Source organism: Scyliorhinus torazame, chromosome 6 (assembly GCF_047496885.1).
Source record: "Scyliorhinus torazame isolate Kashiwa2021f chromosome 6, sScyTor2.1, whole genome shotgun sequence".
In the NCBI taxonomy this organism is placed as follows: Eukaryota; Metazoa; Chordata; class Chondrichthyes; order Carcharhiniformes; family Scyliorhinidae; genus Scyliorhinus; species Scyliorhinus torazame.
The window spans coordinates 44,823,990-44,843,259 of NC_092712.1; the positions used below are offsets into that span (position 1 = coordinate 44,823,990).

At 45.9% G+C, this 19,270-nt stretch overlaps 1 protein-coding gene and 1 long non-coding RNA gene across 5 annotated transcripts in view; one reads left to right on the forward strand and one right to left on the reverse strand.

Moving 5' to 3' along the window:
- Positions 1-19,270, reverse strand: part of LOC140424773 (5'-AMP-activated protein kinase subunit gamma-2-like) — a 584,455-nt gene that overhangs the window by 257,225 nt on the left and 307,960 nt on the right. Inside the window, exon 1 of one of the 4 annotated variants that reach the window (XM_072508168.1) lies at positions 14,255-14,666. The exons of the other annotated variants lie outside the window; for them this stretch is intronic. Within the exon in view, the coding sequence (XP_072364269.1) occupies positions 14,255-14,348 (94 nt within the window). The 5' untranslated portion in view covers positions 14,349-14,666. Of the gene's footprint in view, positions 1-14,254; positions 14,667-19,270 lie in introns of those variants that run through there. 4 annotated transcript variants of the gene reach the window in all.
- Positions 1-19,270, forward strand: part of LOC140424774 (uncharacterized) — a 41,396-nt gene that overhangs the window by 7,877 nt on the left and 14,249 nt on the right. The window lies entirely within an intron of this gene.

Genomic DNA, 19,270 nt, shown 5'->3' on the forward strand with positions numbered 1-19,270 from the left:
CTTGGCTCACAGCGGCAGCAAGTATTTCCATAAATAGTTCTGTCTGAGAGAGCTTCAATGATACTCCCAAGGGTTGGTGTTAGCCCTGGCGCGGTGGTGGGCAGCCTTCTCGCCTCTGAGAGAATGCGACTCGCTGAGTTCCTGCCGACATCATGCCTTTGAAGAGTGAAATTCAAGTCCAGGAGATTTGGGCATTTACTGTCCATCACTAATTGCCCTTGAGGGGGCAGTTAAGAATCAACCACATTGCTGTGGGTCTGGAGTCACATGTAGGCCAGACCAGGTAAGGATGGCAGATTTCCTTCCCTAAAAGGCACTAGTGAACCAGAGGGGTTTTAAAGGCAATCAACAATGGTTTCATTGTCATCATTAGACTTTTAAGCGCCAGGGTCCCAGGTTCGATTCCCGGTTTGGGTCACTGTCTGTGCGGAATCTGCACGTTCTCCCTGTGTCTTTTTAAAAAATAAATTTAGTGTACCCAATTCATTTTTTCCAATTAAGGGGCAATTTAGCCTGGCCAATCTACCTAACCTGCACATTTTGGATTGAGGGGGCGAAACCCACGCAAACACGGGGAGAATGTGCAAACTCTACACGGACAGTGACCCAGAGCCGGGATCGAACCTGGGACCTCGGCGCCATGAGGCAGCAGGGCTAACCCTCTGCGTCACCGTGCTGCCCTTGCGTTCTCCCTTTGTCTGCGTGGGTTTCCTCCGGGTGCTCCAGTTTCCTCCCACAAGTCCCGAAAGACGTGCTATTAGGTAATTTGGACATTCTGAATTCTCCCTCCGTGTACCCGAACAGGTGCCAAAGTGTGGACTAGGGGATTTTCACAGTATCTTAATTGCAGTGTTAATGTAAGCCTACTTGCGACAATAAAGATTATTATTATTAGTTCCAGATTATTATTAAATTCAAATTTCACCATTTGCAGTGGTGGGATTTGAACCTGGGTCCCCAGAGCATTACTCTGGGTCTCTGGTTTACTAGTCCAGTGACAATACCACTACACCACCACTTCCTCATCTCTGATGAAGTGCCAAGGGAGCACTGTACCATTGCAGTTGCCATCAATTGGACGAGGTGTTTAATAAGGCCCTGTTTGCCTTCCCAGGTTGGCGTAAATGCGACAAACTCAAAGAATAACAGGTGAGCTCCTCAATGATATCCTGGTCAATACTTCAGGCAGCTCAGATGTAACTTAAAGTTAAGCACTGAAGAGAAAACAAACTCACAATAAAGCATCTACTTCAACTTCAAGACTACGAGTGTTATTAAGACACAAGGAACAACACACCACCTGTGTCTTGCTACCAGCTCCCGTTCCTGTAAAGTGTGTCCTGACTTCCTGTTTGTGTGTTTTTATACCTCCCATGCTCCCTCTAGTGCTTGCTCAGTTGTATTGCATCTACACAGATATACAATCACCACATCCCCCCTTTTTTCTTTACATACTTTCTGTACAGTGTTAATGAAAATTGTACAAAACAGTTAGATTACTTTTGATATGTGTATCTGTACAAGTGATGATGATATTGGATATTTTACAAAGCCAATTAATATTTATGAGTCTAATCTCAATAAAAACATTTATGAGTCTAAACTTGATGAATTTGTTCGTTGAGTTTTTTCTTTTTTTCGTTGTTGACGTGGTGATATTGATATTGCAACTCTTGTGAATGTTGTCGGTGTTCTTGTTTTTAAGTAACCAACAAGTCATCCCGAGGTGTTTGAGTGGTCGAACCACTGATGTTGAGTGACATGGACTTTTTTCTGTGCTTGTGGTATCGATTTAGTGTGTCATCTGCCTTGAAAGCTGGTGTGCTTGCTTGTTCTGGAGCAGATGTGAATTTGTGTGATTCGTTGTCATGCCATGGCATGTTTGCAGTCTTGTCATTGTTTTGCAGTGTGCTGTGGCATTGCCCTTCATGTGCAGCATTGTACCATTTTGTACAGGTTGTTTCATTGTTGTTCTTTCTGTCGTTTCTGTCTTTGTTGCTTTCGTTGTCGTTCTTGTTGTTTCTGTTTTTGTTGTTTTTGTCATTGTTCCTGTCGTGCTTGTTGTTGTCTTTGTTGTTGTTCTTGTAGTTTTTGTTGTTGCTGTTGTTGTTCTCGTTTCTGCTGTGCTTCTTGTGGTTTTTGTTTTTCTTGTTGCGCTCAATGAGTGTTCCGTGTAGATAATTTGCGTAATTGGTGCGAGTGTCCTTTGTGGTATCTGTTACCTTGAGCGTTTCATCTCGAGAATGGTCTGATGTTGCATTGATGTTGGTGACATCAGTCATTTGTGGTGGATTTGATTCCTCTTCTTTGCTTTCTTGGTGCTCCTCTTCTGGAGTCAAAATCTTCAAGATTTCAATTGATGTGGTATCTCTGGACTCATGAGTGGCCCTTCTGTACAAACGAGCTGAGATCTGTCAGTCTCGCTGTGATCCTGCACCTCCTGTATGTCGAGTGTGATGACATTGTCACTGTTTTTGCATGCAGTGGGTAGACTTACATTGTCTTCTTCTTGATTATGTGAGCTTGGTAGACTTTCATAGTCTGCTTGTGGTTGCTCAGATACGGTGGGTTGACCTTCATGGTTTTGATCATGCATGGCGCTCGCAATGGAGTGTTTGCTTGCTTCCATTTTGGAGTCTGTCAACGAGCTGTCCGTGGAGGCTTGCGTCACCCCCCCCCCCCCCGGTGGTGTCTTTCATCGCTCTCTCTGCGGAGTCATGCAGTGTTGGAGTCAATCTGTGCTCTCTCAACGGAGTCGTTCTGTGCTCTTTGTGTGGCGTTGTCTTCTTCTTGGGTATTGCTGTCATCCAACGTCTCGACGATCTGCCATGGCATCATGGTATTGGATTCATCTACCCTGAGTAGAGTCGTGTTGAGCTTTGCAACCGTGTTGCTGATGCTGTGATCAGCATATCCGAATAATTCAGCCATGTCTGGGTAGTATTGTTCGACAAAGAAATCATCTTTTTTGTTTCGGATGTGTTTTCGTTCTCTTCATCTTTTTTGTTTCACATTTGTTATCGTTCTCTGCACTTTGGGTGGTGCAGACTGCTTGTTTCAGGGTGTTGTGAAAGTTATCTTCCACTGCTGGTAAACGTTCAGGCATTGTTCCATCTTTTGAGGTAAGAAAATTCGGTTTTACAGCTTTAAGTTTCTTGTTTTCAATTTTCGGGCATTTCCCTTTTAAGTGGGCGTGGTCAGGGTCCTCTGACGTCATGATGTTTGTGACGTGATGCATAGGGCTCGATTGCGCAAGTGCAAATCGATCTTCCTTTACACTGTGGTTTTTTGTACACAGCGCATGCGCAACCATCTTCGAATGGTGCGACCTTTTCTTTGAACTGGGCATGCGTACATCGATCATCCTTTACTGTGCGCTTTTTTGTCCACTGCACATGTGCGGCTTCGGTTTCCTCCGCATGCGCAGAGGCAGATTTTCGTCTTGTGTTGCCCGCAGACTGTGAAATGTGCTAGGCGCCATTTTGCAGTGGATTTCAGCGCTTTTGCTTAGTAAGACATTAAAGTTACTTTTTTCTTTCGATCTGGACTTTTCAATTGTGATTTTCAGAGTTAACCCTTTCTGTTCTGGTTTTGATTGTTTGAGTTTTCCATCACTCATTCCCTGTGCAATTAGTTCTCTAGGCATTGAATGTTTTAAAGCAGCATTGTTACTGATGTTACAGTAATCTTCAAATTTTTTCAGTATTACTTCTAATTTTGTGCTGTCTTCACCTTTCAAGTATTTAAAGCAACTATAGATTTTTCTAGCTTTCTGTCCTGCTTTTGCGAGTAGCAGCGCTATTTTTGTTGAGTCAGAGACTGCTTTCATATCATTTGCTATGATTCATATCTCGAACATTTGTTTCAAGCTTTTACAGTTATTACTTAAATTACCGGTTGTTTCCAGCTGCGATGGAGGTCCAAATAGCAGTAAATCAGTGAAGTCTTCCAATGTCTTTCTTGCCATTTTGGTCTTTCTGTGTCTGCAGCTTGTGTAATCTTATCGTAAGCTTTCTGAAGCCAGTCCTGGTACCATATGTTGTTCCTTGTCTTAATAACACACGTAGTCTTGAAGTTGAAGTAGATGCTTTATTATGAGTTTGTTTTCTCTTCTGTGCTTAACTTTAAGTTACATCTGAGCTGCCTGTCTGTGTCTTGCTACCAGCTCCCGTTCCTGTGAAGTGTGTCCTGACTTCCTGTTTGTGTGTTTTTATACCTCCCGTGCTCCCTCTAGTGCTTGCTCAGTTGTATTGCATCTACACAGATAGAAAATCACCACAGGTGGGTTGACTGTGGGAGCTTGCTGTGTTAAATTTCCTACACTACAATGATAACACTTCAAGAAGTACTGGACCGGCTGTGAAACATTTTGGAACGCATTGAAAAGCCGATAAATGCAAGTCTGACCATAAAATCACTGCAGTGTTGAAGGAGGTCATTTGGCTGTTGAAGTCTGCTTCGACCATCCGAAAGAGCACCCAACCGAGGCCCACACCCCACCCTCCCTATCCCCATGACCCCCTCTCACCTGCACATCTTTGGACACTAAGGGACAATTTAGCCCGGCCAATCCACCGAACCTGCACATCTTGGACAGTGGGGGAAAACGGAGCACCAGAAGAAACCCACACAGACACAAGGAGAACGTGCAAGCTCCACACAGACAGGCATCTGGGGCCGGAATGGAACCCGGGCCCCTGGCGTTATGAGGCAGCAGTGCTAACCATCGTGCTACTGCATCTGTCTTTATTTCTATGGAATTGGCAACAGTGTTAATGAAAGGAACATGGAAAAATCTCAGCTGTGACAGATATATGGCATTCTACTTTCAAAATCACTTGACAAACATTGAACAAAAAACAAACCATAAAAATGCGGATCAATATGAACACTTCTTGAGCACTGCAGATAAGCTCTGCTAAAGATAGATCAGTAGCTGACCTCAGCAAGGCTTGAAACAAAACAGACTCCACTGGGTTACTTTCCACAAGCTGGAACCGGAGCTCCCTGGCTGTAACCACACCGTTCGCAATGCCAGTACACAGCAGACTGTAAGAGTTTTACTTAGACCAGTCGGCACCTGCATTGTTCACTACACTATCTACAGAGTCAAAAACATGAAAAAAAAACGTTGGCAATCCGAAACCAAATGAAAAATGGACAAGTCAAAAGTTTCCAAGGCATACATTTCTTTAGATCTGAAGAAGGACATATACGAGAAAGGTTATCTCATTCTGTTTTTTATTTTTTAAGAGATGCTGGCTGACCTTCTGTATATTTCTGGCCGTTTCGATTTTTGCCTGCACAGCATTTTCATCATCAAGTTAGCTATAAAATAAAAGGTTCTTGCTACTTCACAGGACTAAATTCGCTTTGTTTAAAAGAAAATAATACAGCAAGTAGCCTTTTGTGTTACTGGATCCAAAACCTTGTAGGCCAGATTTACGGATTTTCAAATTTGTAAATTATGAATAATTTATGAGTGAATATCCAATTAGCACAATATAATAATAATTAATAATAATCTTTATTGTCACAAGTTGGCTTACATTAACACTGCGATGACGTTACCATAAAAAGCCCCTCGACGCCACATTCCGGCGCCTGTTCGGGTACACAGAGGGGGAATTCAGAATGTCCAATTCACCTAACAAGCACGTCTTTCAGGACTTGTGGGAGGAAAACCGGAGCGCCGGAGGAAACCTACGCAGACACGGGGAGAACATGCAGACTCCTCACAGACAGTGACCCAAGCTGGGAGTCGAACCTGGGGCCCTGGCACTGTTAAGCAACAATGCTAACCAATGTGCTACCGTGCTGCCCAAAGGGCAGAGCTTCAGTTGAACAACTAATCCAAAAGACAACACCTCCGATTGAAATTAACAGTGTGACGTGCATTGGTAATGCAGTAAAACATGAAATGAATGGAGGTACCGCACACATTTTTTTCAGAGCAAGGATTTCTCAGCCGCGGCCAAGTTGATTGTGGGTTTGAATCCCACCCCAGAGACTTGCTGATAAAATGTAGGCTAATATGCCAGTGCAGTTATGAGGTAGTGCTGCATAATCCAAGGTGACAAATGTTGGATGAACTGTTAAACTGAAGCTTTGCTCTCTCAGGTGGTCGCAAAAGACTCAATAGCATCAAGTCGAAGGAGAGCAGGGAAGTGACCCCCTGAATCCTGATCACAACATTACCCCTCGACTATTAAAGCCGGTTATCTAGTCATTTATCTCATTTGCTCTGAAGAAAATTGATCACCACACTTCCTACTTTACAACAGAGACTACAGATATACTCCATTGACTGCAATAGGGTTTTGGGATGTCTTAAGGTTGTGAAAGACACTATATAAATGCAACATTGTTCTTTTTGGTCTTCCGGCGTCAGCTATTGATTCACGTGCTAGTGATTATATGAATAGGAGGATTGAAGATGTTTGCTGGAGAATTGGTGTAGGAAGGAGGGCCCCAGATTTCTGAGGCATTGGGACTGCTTCTGGGGAAGGTGGGCTGGTACAAGATGGATGCACTACACCTTAACAGGACCGAAACAAATATCCAGGCAGGGGAGATTTGCTAGTGCTGTTGGGAAGGGTTTAAACTAGCTTGTCAGGGAGATGGGAACCTGAAAGTTAGCCCAAATTGGAAAGAAATAAAGCTGCTAATAGGAAGTAGAAAAGTAACAAGCAAAATTATAAGGCCCTGATACTTACCTCCCCTTCCTTGATATTCAACATTAATTATGGGTGACTTCAATCTGCATCTAGATTGGGTAAATCTAACGAGCACAATGCTGTTGAGGACGTGTTGGATGTTTCCTCCGGTTGGAGAGTCTAGACCCAGGGGGTACAATTTCAAAAGGAGAAAGCCACTTCGGACCGAGATGAGGAGAAATCTTTTTACACAGAGGATTGTGAATCTTTGGAATTCTCCACCCCAGAGAGCTGTGGAAGCTCGGTCATTGAGTGTGTTTAAAGTAGAGATTGACAAATTTCTAAATACCAATGGCATAAAACGATCTGGGGATAGTGTGGGAAAAAGACATTGAAGTGGATGATCAGCCATGATTGCATTGAATGGCAAACAAGGACGATGGGCTGAATGGCTTACTCCTGTTCCTATGTCCCAATATCCAACTGTGGAAAACGTGTAAAGCCCTGTTGTTCCATGTTATATTCACCTTGTAAGGAGTAATAGTAACAACTTGGAAAACTGCAGGTTGCAGCCACATTTCAATTCTCAAAGTGCAAATTCACGGACAAATTAATGGGAAAAAAAGAGGGAAGGGTGCATCCGCAAAGTCATTTTTTGCTGAATGTCCAACCTATCCAAAGGAACAAGTACCTCATTGATGGGAAGGGTCAATTTTTAACCTGGTCTTACTGTACCAATGTCAGGTTTCTCACTAACAGGAGAGTAAAGCTCCCACCATATGAAGGCCCCTTGCTGTCCCAATGTGCTATTCTCTTTACATTCTGGTGGATAATGACCCATTATTTCCCCTTTTTGTGAACTGCTCTCTTCTCATTTATTTCCTCAAGCCGTTTGTTTCCATGGCTCTGGATTTGCTCAAAGGCCGCACAGCTTTGAACTAAATCCAGTCCTGATTAAAGGCCATTGACCAGAAAGTTGAATTCCATTTCTCTCCCTCCGCAGATGTTGCCTAACCTCCTGGATACTTTACATCACATTTAGTTTTTATCTCAGAACTACAGCATCCACCGTATTTTGTTTTCATCTTATGTTATTTTCTCATTACCTCAACAAACCACCCTCAACACCATTAATTAGCGGCATGTTATGAGCAATTTTAGATTGTTTAGTAATGCCAACTAGCAAGTGGGTTCAAACTGCATATATAAATTCAATTAGAGCCCTTTCGGAGTGAAACCATGCTGTGCAATGTTAGCGTGTACATATCTAATGTGTTTCGGCACGCTATATTAAATAGCTGTTTAATTTAAATAGAGTCACACAGTGCAGAAGAGGCCCTTCAGCCTATCAAGCACTGACAAAACTACACTAAATCTGTACTGATCCCACTTTCCAGCACTTGAACATAGAACATTACAGCGCAGTACAGGCCCTTCAGCCCTCGATGTTGTGCCAACCTGTGAAACCACTCTAAAGCCCATCTACACTATTCCCTTATCGTCCATATGTCTATCCAATGACCATTTGAATGCCCTTAGTGTTGGCGAGTCCACTACTGTTGCAGGCAGGGCATTCCACGCCCTTACTGCTCTCTGAGTAAAGAACCTACCTCTGACATCTGTCCTATATCTATCTCCCCTCAATTGAAAACTATGTCCCCTCATGCTAGACATCATCATCCGAGGAAAAAGGCTCTCACTGTCCACCCTATCCAATCCTCTGATCATCTTGTATGCCTCAATTAAGTCACCTCTTAACCTTCTTCTCTCTAACGAAAACAGCCTCAAGGTCCTCAGCTTTCCCTCATAAGATCTTCCCTCCATACCAGGCAACATTCTGGAAAATCTCCTCTGCACCCTTTCCAATGCTTCCATATCCTTCCTATAATGCGGCGACCAGAACTGCACGCAATACTCCAAATGCGGCCGCACCAGAGTTTTGTACAGCTGCAATATGACCTCATGGCTCCAAAAATCAATCCCTCTACCAATAAAAGCTAACACACCGTATGCCTTCTTAACAACACTCTCAACCTGGGTGGCAACTTTCAGGGATCTATGTACATGGACACCAAGATCTCTCTGCTCATCCACACTACCAAGAATCTTATCATTCGCCCAGTACTCTGTCTTCCTGTTATTCCTTCCAAAATGAATTACCTCACATTTTTCTGCATTAAACTCCATTTGCCCAGCTCTGCAGCTTATCAATGTCCCTCTGTAACGTGTTACATCCTTCCGCACTGTCCACAACTCCACCAACTTTAGTGTCATCGGCAAATTTACTCACCCATCCTTCTACGCCATCCTCCAGGTCATTTATAAAAATGACAAACAGCAGTGGCTCCAAAACAGATCCTTGTGGTACACTACTAGTAACTGGACTCCAGGCTGAACATTTCCCATCAACCACCACCCTTTGCCTTCTTCCAGCTAGCCAATTTCTGATCCAAACTGCTAAATCACCCTGAATCCCATGCCTCTGTATTTTCTGCAATAGCCTACCGTGGGGAACCTTATCAATCGCAAAGGGTGCAGAGGAGATTTACCAGGATGTTGCCTGGTCTGGAGGGAAGATCTTATGAGGGACGGCTGAGGGACTTGGGGTTATTTTCTTTAGAAAGAAGAAGGTTAAGAGGTGACTTAATTAAGGCACACAAGATGATCAGAGGATTAGATAGGGTGGACAGTTAGAGCCTTTTTCCTCGGATGGTGATGTCGAGCACAAGGGGACATAGCTTTAAATTGAGGGGTGATAGATATAAGACAGATGTCAGAGGTAGGTTCTTTACTCAGAGAGTAGTAAGGGCGTGGAATGCCCTGCCTGCAACAGTAGTGGACTCGCCAACACTAAGGGCATTCAAATGGTCATTCGATAAACATATGGACGATAAGGGAATAGTGTAGATGGGCTTTAGAGTGGTTTCACAGGTTGGTGCAATATCGAGGGCCGAAGGGCCTGTACGGCGCTGTAATGTTCTATGTTCTATGAACTTAGGGAGTGTGTTGTGGTGTGGTGTAGAGTGCTGCCGAATTGGAGTTGGTCAAATGAAATCAGAACTACAGGAGGTGCCAAATATTTAGACTCATAAAATCAGAGAATTTTGCAACGCAGAATGAGCTACCCAGCTCGTCCCATTCCCCAATCCGATCACCGTTGCCCTCTAAATTAATCACTTTCAAATATATATCCAGCTCTCTTTTGAAACCTCTTATGGAATCCGCCTTCGTCCCTCTCCCAGGCAGTGCATTCCAAACCCCAACAATAATAATAATCTTTATTGTCACAAGCAGGTTTACATTAATACTGCAATGAAGATACTGTGAAAAGCTCCTAGTCGCCACATTCTGGCGCCTGTTCGAGTACGCTGAGGGAGAATTCAGAACATCCAATTCACCTAACAGGCACATGTTTCGGGACTGTGGGAGGAAACCGGAGCGCCCGGATAAAACCCACGCAGACACAGGGAGAACGTGCAGACTCTGCACAGACAGTGACCCAAGCCGGGAAATGAACCTGGGACCCTGGCACAGTGAAGCAACAGTGCTAACCACTGTGTTACTGTGCCGCCCCCACCTTCTGAGTAAAGAAGTTTCTCCTCATCTCACTCCTAGCTCTCTTGTTGACAATCTTTCAATTGTGACCCCTAGTCACTGAACTACCAACTAGTGGAAACAGAATATCCTTCTTTACCCTGTCAAAATTGTTCAGAATTTTGAGCATGTCAATAAGGTCACCTCTTAATCTTCTCTGCTCCAAGGAGAACAAGCCCAATTTCTCTAATCTTTCCTTTTATCTTTAATTCCTCATTCCTGGTGGAGCAGTGAGCAGCACGGTAGCACAGTGGTTAGCACAGTTGGTTCACAGCTCCAGGGTCCCAGGTTCGATTCTGGCTTGGGTCACTGTCTGTGCGGAGTCTGCACGTTCTCCCCGTGTCTGCGTGGGTTTCCTCCGGGTGCTCCGGTTTCCTCCCACAGTCCAAAGATGTGCAGGTTAGGTGGGTTGGCCATGATAAATTGCCCTTAGTGTCCAAAAACATTGGCTGGGGTTACTGGGTTACGGGATAGGCTGGAGGGCTTAAGTGGGGTGCTCTTTCCAAGGGCCGGTGCAGACTTAAAAATTTTTTTTTTAAATTCTCCTCCTTTTTCACATTTTCTCCCAAACGTACACCCACCAACAATAAACAATAATCAGCAACAAATGTCGATCCCCATATCAATAACAATCCCATCCTCCCACCAAACCCCAAACATTAGCCCGCATGTTTACATAAACAAATGACAAAAAGGAATCAGGGATCACCCATGGTCACCCTTAATACACACTAATGTGTTCAGTAAGTTGGTTCAACGTTGACTGCAACTGGATGCAGTGAAACTAGAAACAAGCTTCTGATACAGGAGATGGTCAAACACTGTTTTATTGAACTTCCTGATTGCTGTACATAGTCTGCTGTGAGTTTACACTCTATCAATCTAACTGATAACCTCCTACTGGCTTGACCAGACTAACTCTCTACCTCATGGTGATAGTGCTCACTGGCTTGTGCACTCTAACTACCTCAGTAGCTGTGTCCTGTAGAGAGAGGGAGAATCTTAATGCCCTGTGTGCTTTATAGTGGTGGTGTCCTGTCTGGTGATTGGTTGTTATGTGTCGTGTGTGTTCATTGGTTATCCTGTGTGTCAATCACTGACTGGCTGCATCTCATTATATACATGAGTGGATATTATGACACACAGAGCCCCCCTCCCCCCAACCCTCCCACCCATCCCCCCAACTAATGTTCGATGCTATCCAGTTCTTGAGAGTGCATAATGAATAATGCCCATGAATTGTAGAACCCCTCCGTCCTTCCCCTCAGTTCAAACTTAACCTTCTCAAGAGTCAAGAATTCCAACAGGTCCCCCCGCCTCGCCAGGGCACAGGGTGGAGAGGTTGCTCTCCATCCCAACAGGATCCGCCTTCGGGCGATCAACGAGCCGAAGGCTACGATATCTGCCTCCGCCCCCGTTTCCAACCTTGCCTTGTCCGACACCCCGAATATGGCATCCCGAGGACCCGGGTCCAGTTACATGTGCACCATCTTGGAAATTACCCTAAAAGCCTCCTTCCAGTAATCCTCTAGCTTTGGACAGGACAAAACATATGAACGTGATTAGCAGCAACCCCCCCCCCCCCCCCCCCCCCACAACGCTCACACACATCTTCTACTCCTTCAAAGATTCAAAGAATCGGCTCATCCTCGTCCTCATGAGGTGTGCTCTGTATACCACCTTCAGCTGTATCAACCCCAACCTCGCGCACGAGGTGGAGGCGTTCACTCTCTGGAGCACCTCACACCAGAACCCCTCCTCTATAACCCCTCCCAACTCTTCCTCCCACTTTGCTTTGATCCCTTCCAGTGGTGCCTTATCCTCTTCCAAAATAATTCCGTAAACTGCTGACACTACCCCCTTCTCCAGTCCCCCTGTCGTCAGCACCTCCTCCAGCAATGTGGAGGCCAGTTCCTCCGGGAAGCTCTGTAACTCCTTTCTGGCAAAATCTTGAACGTGCATGTATCTAAACACATCCCCCCCCGCTCCAGCCCATACTTCGCTTCCAGCTCCTTCAGTCCGGTGCAGACTTGATGGGCCAAATGGCCTCCTTCTGCACTGTAAATTCTATGATTCTATGGTATCATTTGCATCAGGTGAAAAATGAAATGAAAATCGCTTATTGTCACAAGTAGGCTTCAAATGAAGTTACTGTGAAAAGCCCCTAGTCGCCACATTCCGGCGCCTGTTCGGGGAGGCTGTTACTGGAATTGAACCGTGCTGCTGGCCTGCCTTGGTCTGCTTTCAAAGCCAGCGATTTAGCCCTGTGCTTAACAGCCCCTGATTCAGGGGTAGCTGCCTGTCACTGATTCAGGGGTAGCATCCTTGCCCCTAATTCAAAAGGTTGTGCATTCACGTCTCACTCCAGAGACTAGAGCACAGAATCTCAGCTGACTGAGGGAATGCGGCACTTTCAGAGGAGCCAGCTTTCAAATAAGCCGTTGAACTGGACGGGCATAAATGATCCCTCGGCACTATTCCAAAGAAGAGCACGGGCCAATATTCATCCCTCAGCCAACACCATTATCACATGGCTGTTTACGGAAGCCTCCTGTGCACTGAATTGGCTGTTGGGGGTTTTTACATTCCAAGTGACAATAATTCAAACTTGATTGGCTGTGAATTGCTTTGAGGTCATGAAAGGTGCTGTATAAATGTGAGTTTGTTTCTTCATAGCCCCTAAATCCCCTCAAGTTCACCAGCTGGTCGGCTCCTACTGCAGTTTAACTCGCTCCTATCCGGAGCACAATGAGCATCTCTTTAACAGGAAAGTCAGATTTGCAATTGCTGTCAGGGTATTCAGGGGTAGGCATTTCGGCCTCTTCCCCACTCACTGCAATGTTGTACAGTAGAGACAGCAGCTAGGTGGCTTACTGCCTGTTTACTGCCCCACTGTATCCCACCTCCAAAATGGCCCATGAACTGACCACTGGGGGCCACTCAAGACCAACAAAGGTCTGCACCCGCTGATTTTACTTGCCATTTCCGTCTCGTTTGGGCTGAGATAACCAATTCATTAACTTCAGGAGGAGGGAGCTCTGTAGCAAAGAACCCATGTTTCATTATTCAGCCTCATTGCACCGATTTGCTTTCAACAAACATATTCACGTTAATAAAAGTATTTAAAATCTACATCCACATTTGATAAAGATAGATAGTTTTTTGAAGAATAAAGGGATTAAGGGTTATGGTGTTCGGGCCAGAAAGTGGAGCTGAGTCCACAAAAGATCAGCCATGATCTCATTGAATGGTGGAGCAGGCTCGAGGGGCCAGATGGCCTACTCCTGCTCTTAGTTCTTATGTATGTTCTGACACCCAATTTCTGAAGAAAACAACTTTCAGTTATATAATGCCTTTCATGACCTCGGGGCCCCAAGGTACAGAATCACAGAATTTACAGTGCAGAAGGAGGCCATTCGGCCCATTGAATCTGCACTGGCCCTTGGAAAGAGCACCCTACCTAAGCCCGCACCTCCACCCTATCCCCACACTTCCACCCTATCCCCGTAACCCCACCTTACCATACCTTTGTTCTTTGGACACTATGGGCAATTTAGAATAGCCAATCCACCTATCCCTGCACATCTTTGGACTGTGGGAAGAAACCGGAGCACCCGGAGGAAACCCACACAGACACAGGGAGAACGTGCAGACTCCGCACAGACAGTGACCCAAGCCGGGAATCGAACCTGGGACCCTGGCGCTGTGAAGCCATTGCAATTAATGAGCCACTTCTTGGCTCAATTACTGGTGCAGTAGCCAAATTATGCATAGCAAGATCCCGTAAACAGTGGCAAAACAAATGACCAGGTCATCTTGAAAATCAATTACGCTAACACTCTAATTATATCAAAAAGGTTGATGGAGGGAGGGGGGGGGGGGGGGGGGGGAATGGTGGGTGGAGGAGGATGGTGGGCAGGGGAGTACACTTCATCAACCAGCAAATTGGTGTGCTGGTAATAACACAATCGCCTCCGGGCGATCTGTAGCCATTACTTCCTTACCTAAAAGGCCATGAGGTTCCGACTGGCGTCTCTCTGATTTTCCATCCTGGTTCTTTCGTTTCTTACTCCCTCTAAGGCTGCCAAAACGCTTCATGAGCAGCAGTGGGCACAGCAGCAGTGGCAGTCAATCATGCCAAGTGGTGGGTGAATAGGAAATTACGCTGGGCGAGGAGCGTCCAGTGCTGGGTCGAGAGAGAAACCTTTGCAGTTGGTCCTCAGGATATACATGCACACACACAGACACACAGATATTCACAGACACCAAAGCAAAAAGCAACAAAGCTTTCTTTCCTTCTCCAGCTGATAAAAGTTAAGCACACAACGTCCAGGACAACGAGATGGATATTATATCCGATAGCTCCAGGTTCCCCTTGCCTCACTCGAGTACAGTAAATGAAGAAATGCAGCTACTAGACTTCGGCAGCTAATTGTCAAGTGCAGCTGTGCACGATGTGGCTTTAAAATAGCTTGGATGAGATAGACTGCAAAAGGAAACCACCCTGGGTCGATAATCCCTGACAATGATTGGCCGGAGCTGGCCTTCCTCTAATGGAATGACATCACATCTATTTTGATTAAAGCTCTAAGCCGTAGGAAGCGAATGCCTTTTGCAGGTCGGGTAGCAAGTGGATCATTGAAGTCTCGTCGTGTGAATGCCTATTGCCTGCACAGCCAAGTAAGGCCCAGGCGATACTGGCCACTGTTTATTCTGTATTAAACAACGCAGTAAGTGATTGTACCAAATAACTCATCAGCAAGGCAATCAGAAAGTATTGTGAAATATGCTTCCGTAGAACACTGCTTAAAAATTAAAATCCAGGGGTCCCACGTAATAAAAATGGAATTGATGTATTCAACCAGGGCCGAGCAGCGGCCTGCTTGGAGCAGACAAAGCTCTGCTCAAAATCAATTACTACTTTATGTGTTTCTCGGGTGATTATACAATAAATATGATTACTTTCTCATTTTATTGGGAGTTAAGCTTCATCCTAAAGGACAGCCCCACTACATCATTTAAAACTTGCATTGGGGCAGCACGGTGGCGCAGTGCTTAGCACTGCTGCCTCACGGCGCCGAGGTCCCAGGTTTGATCCCAGCTCTGGGTCACTGTCCGTGTGCAGTTTGCACATTCTCCCCGTGTCTGCGTGGGTTTCACCCCCACAACCCACAGATGTGCAGGGTAGGTGGATTGGCCACGCTAAATTTCCCCTTAATTGGGAAAAAATGAACTGTGTACTCTAAATTTATTTAAGAAAAATAAATTGAAAAAACTTGCATTCATTTTGTGATTTTAACGTAATGTTTTGGGCACTCTACGAATTTCAAACAGGCCTGGTAGCTGAAAACTGGGCATCCATGAGGCGCCGAAGGCCATCAGCACCAAAATTGTATCCTCCAGAATCTGTAACCTCATGACCCGGCATATCCCCCACCCCACCATTACCTCATTCAATGAAGAGTGCAGGAGAGTATACTCAACAGCAGCAGACATACATAAAAATGAGGTGCCAACCTGATGAAGCCACAACACAGGGCTACTTGCGTGCCAAGCCACAGAAGCAGCAAGTGATAGACAGAGGCAGAGTTAAGCGATCCCACAATCAATGTATCAGACCTAAGCCCTGCAGTTCTTGCCACACCCAGTAACGAATGGTGGTGGAGAATTTAACAACTCACTGGAGGTGGAAGGCTCCACAAATATCCCGACTTCAATGATGGAGGAGCCCAGCACATCTGTGCAAAGGATAAGGCTGAAGCATTTCCAACAATTTTCATCCAGAAATGCAGGGTGGGTGATCCAACCCAGCCTCATCCAGAGGTATCCAGCATCACAGATGCCAGTCTTCAGTGAATTTGCTTCACTCCACTTTGTGAAGATCCCGGGCCCGACCCCAAGACTGCAAACACGTTTTTTAAATTTGTAATTTGTAAATGTTCCAAGAGTGATCCTACAGGCCAATAGGTATCTTTTAGATTAAAACAAACTTCATTCTTAACACAGGATTAAACACATTAACATCACAGAAAACAGATTACAATTAACAGTTAAACAATTCTGAACAATGAATGGAGACACTTTAACTTCTAAATGATATCTTCCCTATCTCCAATCAAGCAAAGCCCATCACAGGTCAAAAGACACTTGTAAATAAAGTTACCAACACAGAGATATTTGCTGTACACTTAAATAGAGATTTCTTGGAAAAATTGCTTGGCGAGAGAGAGTGATCCCGTCAGGAAACAACCCGCAGATCCTTGTCTGTGTCAGACTACTGCTTAATCTGACAGCATTTTGCAAAACCTGCTGCTCAAAGCTCCCAGCAGAACCAAAAGCTCAACTGCCTCAAACGGCTTCATCGCACCCGACTCGGTGACATGACGAGGCCGTTAAATCTCATGCGAGGCTTCTCACAAAGTTTGTGACCCTCGGAATGCCTTGCGATCTGGATCTCGCCTTCACTGGGTGGGACCTAGATTTACATACTTATGTGAGCAGTTACGCTGACTTAAATATGTTTGCACCCGATACTCAAGAAGAGCCAAAACGAATGCCCGCATCTGGGAGACCTCGCCATGGCACAGTTTAGTACTGGCCCACACAAATGTGGGCCAGGTGTAACGGCAGCTGCGGAGGTAGGGGGTAGTATCCCAGGCCACTGGAGGCCCCTGGGTGGTCAGGCAGTGGGCAAAGTGGTACCCTGATACTTCCACTGCCAGCCTGGCACCGCCCCTTGGGAAGGTAGGTTGCGACATTAGGGGAGTCTGGAGGCCGCTGTGGGGAGTACAAGGGGGGTGGGGGGGGGTGGGGGGGGGGGGGGGAGTATCGAGAGATTGGGGAGACATTTAAAAATGACACCCGATCTCTTCCTGCACGAACAAGCTGAGTTTTGTTTGTAGCGGGGTCATTCTCGGTGCTGCAGGCACTGAGTAAACACCCCGCTATACCCGCCCAAAACTGGATCCTGCTTTTGGGCATTAAATCGCGCCCAATGTCTCAAATCATCTACTCTCCAGGGAATTTCCAACAATCATAACAAAATTCCATTAAGCCTCTCTTTGAAATTAAATGAAAATCGCTTATTGTCACAAGTAGGCTTCAAATGAAGTTACTGTGAAAAGACCCTAGTCGCCACATTCCGGCGCCTGTTCGGGGAGGCTGGTACGGGAATTGAACCGGGCTGCTGGCCTGCTTGGTCTGCTTTCAAAGCCAGCGATTTAGCCCAGTGTAAACTCATACATGGTTGGAATGAATGATTATCTCACTTTTACAACATCTTAATAGGATCTTCTGCAGCCACAGGAAACCTTAATCTAGATTCTTTAACAATATTCCGAATGGTGGTGGAGAATTTAACAATTCACTGGAGGTGGAAGGCTCCACAAATATCCCGACTTCAATGATGGAGGAGCCCAGATATATATACCTGAACTCAGGCTTTTAAGAACATTACTACAACAGATATAAACTACAATATATGTACCAATTTCTCACATTCATCACAATATTATATCAAGAAATGGCCAAAGGTACTCGATACTGCAAAGGCTGACAACATTCTGGCAATATTACTGAAGACTTGTGCTCTAGAACTAGTTGCTTTCCTAGTTAACAGTGAAAACACTGGCATCAACCCAGCAATGTGGAGCGTTTTCCAAGTACATCTTGTCAATAAAAAGCAGGACAAATCCAAGCTGGCCAATTAACGCTCCATTGTTCTACTCTCGTTCACCAGCAAAGAGATGGAAGGGGTCGTTGAGAGTGCTATCAGGCGGCACTTACTCACAATAACCTCAGTTTGGGTTCTGCCTGGACCACTCAGCTTCTGACCTCAATGCAGCCTTGTTTGAAATATGGACAAAAGAGGGGACCTCAAGAGGTGAGGGGAGGGTCAATGTCCTTGACATCAAGGTCGCATTGAACTGAATGTGGCATCAGGGAGCCCTAGCAATATTAGGCGCGGTCTATCGGCCGCACTGCGCCTGAAAAGCAGCGCGCCGCAGCGCAACATGATTGGTAAATGACGGGAGACCCTGCCTCCCAGGGTCTACCCGGCTCGCCACACCTCGCAAGATCTAACACAATCTCGTGAGACATCACAATGTGAAGACTGCCTATTGTGGGCAGGATCACTTTTTGGCAAATCTGCATATTAGAATGAGACAGCTAGGCTCACTCTAATATGCAGTTCCCTCAGGTACCAAGGCGTTGGGATCTATCCCCTTCATATCGGGCGAGCGCTGTTCAGTACTGATCGCCACAAATGGGGATCAGACGGAACAAAACTTGTGGGTGTCTCCCAGGGGATTGGACACTCCCAAGTGCATGCCCTCTAGGCAGGGTGGTTCCCTGGCAGTGCTGGTGCCACCTGGGCAGCTTGGCAGTGCCAGGCTGGCACCCTGGCAATGCCATCTGCATGCCAGCCTGGCACTGCCAAGGTGGCACTGTCAGCTGCTGGGGTCACTGCCAGAGTGCCAGGCTGGCACTGCCAAGCTGACATATTTTGTGCGGTGGTGATCAGGCCTTGCACGGGTGTGGGTGGGTTGAGGGGGGCTGGGGGCACCCTTACAGTGAGTCAGGGGTCGCGTCGGGGGCTTGAGACATTTAAAAATGTCATCCCGATCTCTCCCTGCCCTGAGGCGTTTTGGCGAGCGGGACTCCTCAGTGCAGGAAATGGGACTAAATGCAGCATCAGCCACGCTTTCCCTGCTGGCACCCCGAATCTATCTGGAATCACATTAGATAGCATTGTATTTCTCGGTGCTTCGAGCGCTGGGAAACACACGGCAAAATGTGCTCGCTATGGGACATAATTCCCATTTGGTTAAATCGCACCCAATGAAGCCAATGAGAATTGGGGCAAACTCTCCACTGGTTAGAATCACATCGAGCACAACTGAAGATGGTTGTGGTTGTTGGAGGACAATCATTTGAGCACCTGAGGCATTTGCAACAATTATCAGCCAGAAGTGCCAAGCGGATGACCCATCCCAGCCTCCTTCGGAAATCCCCAGTAT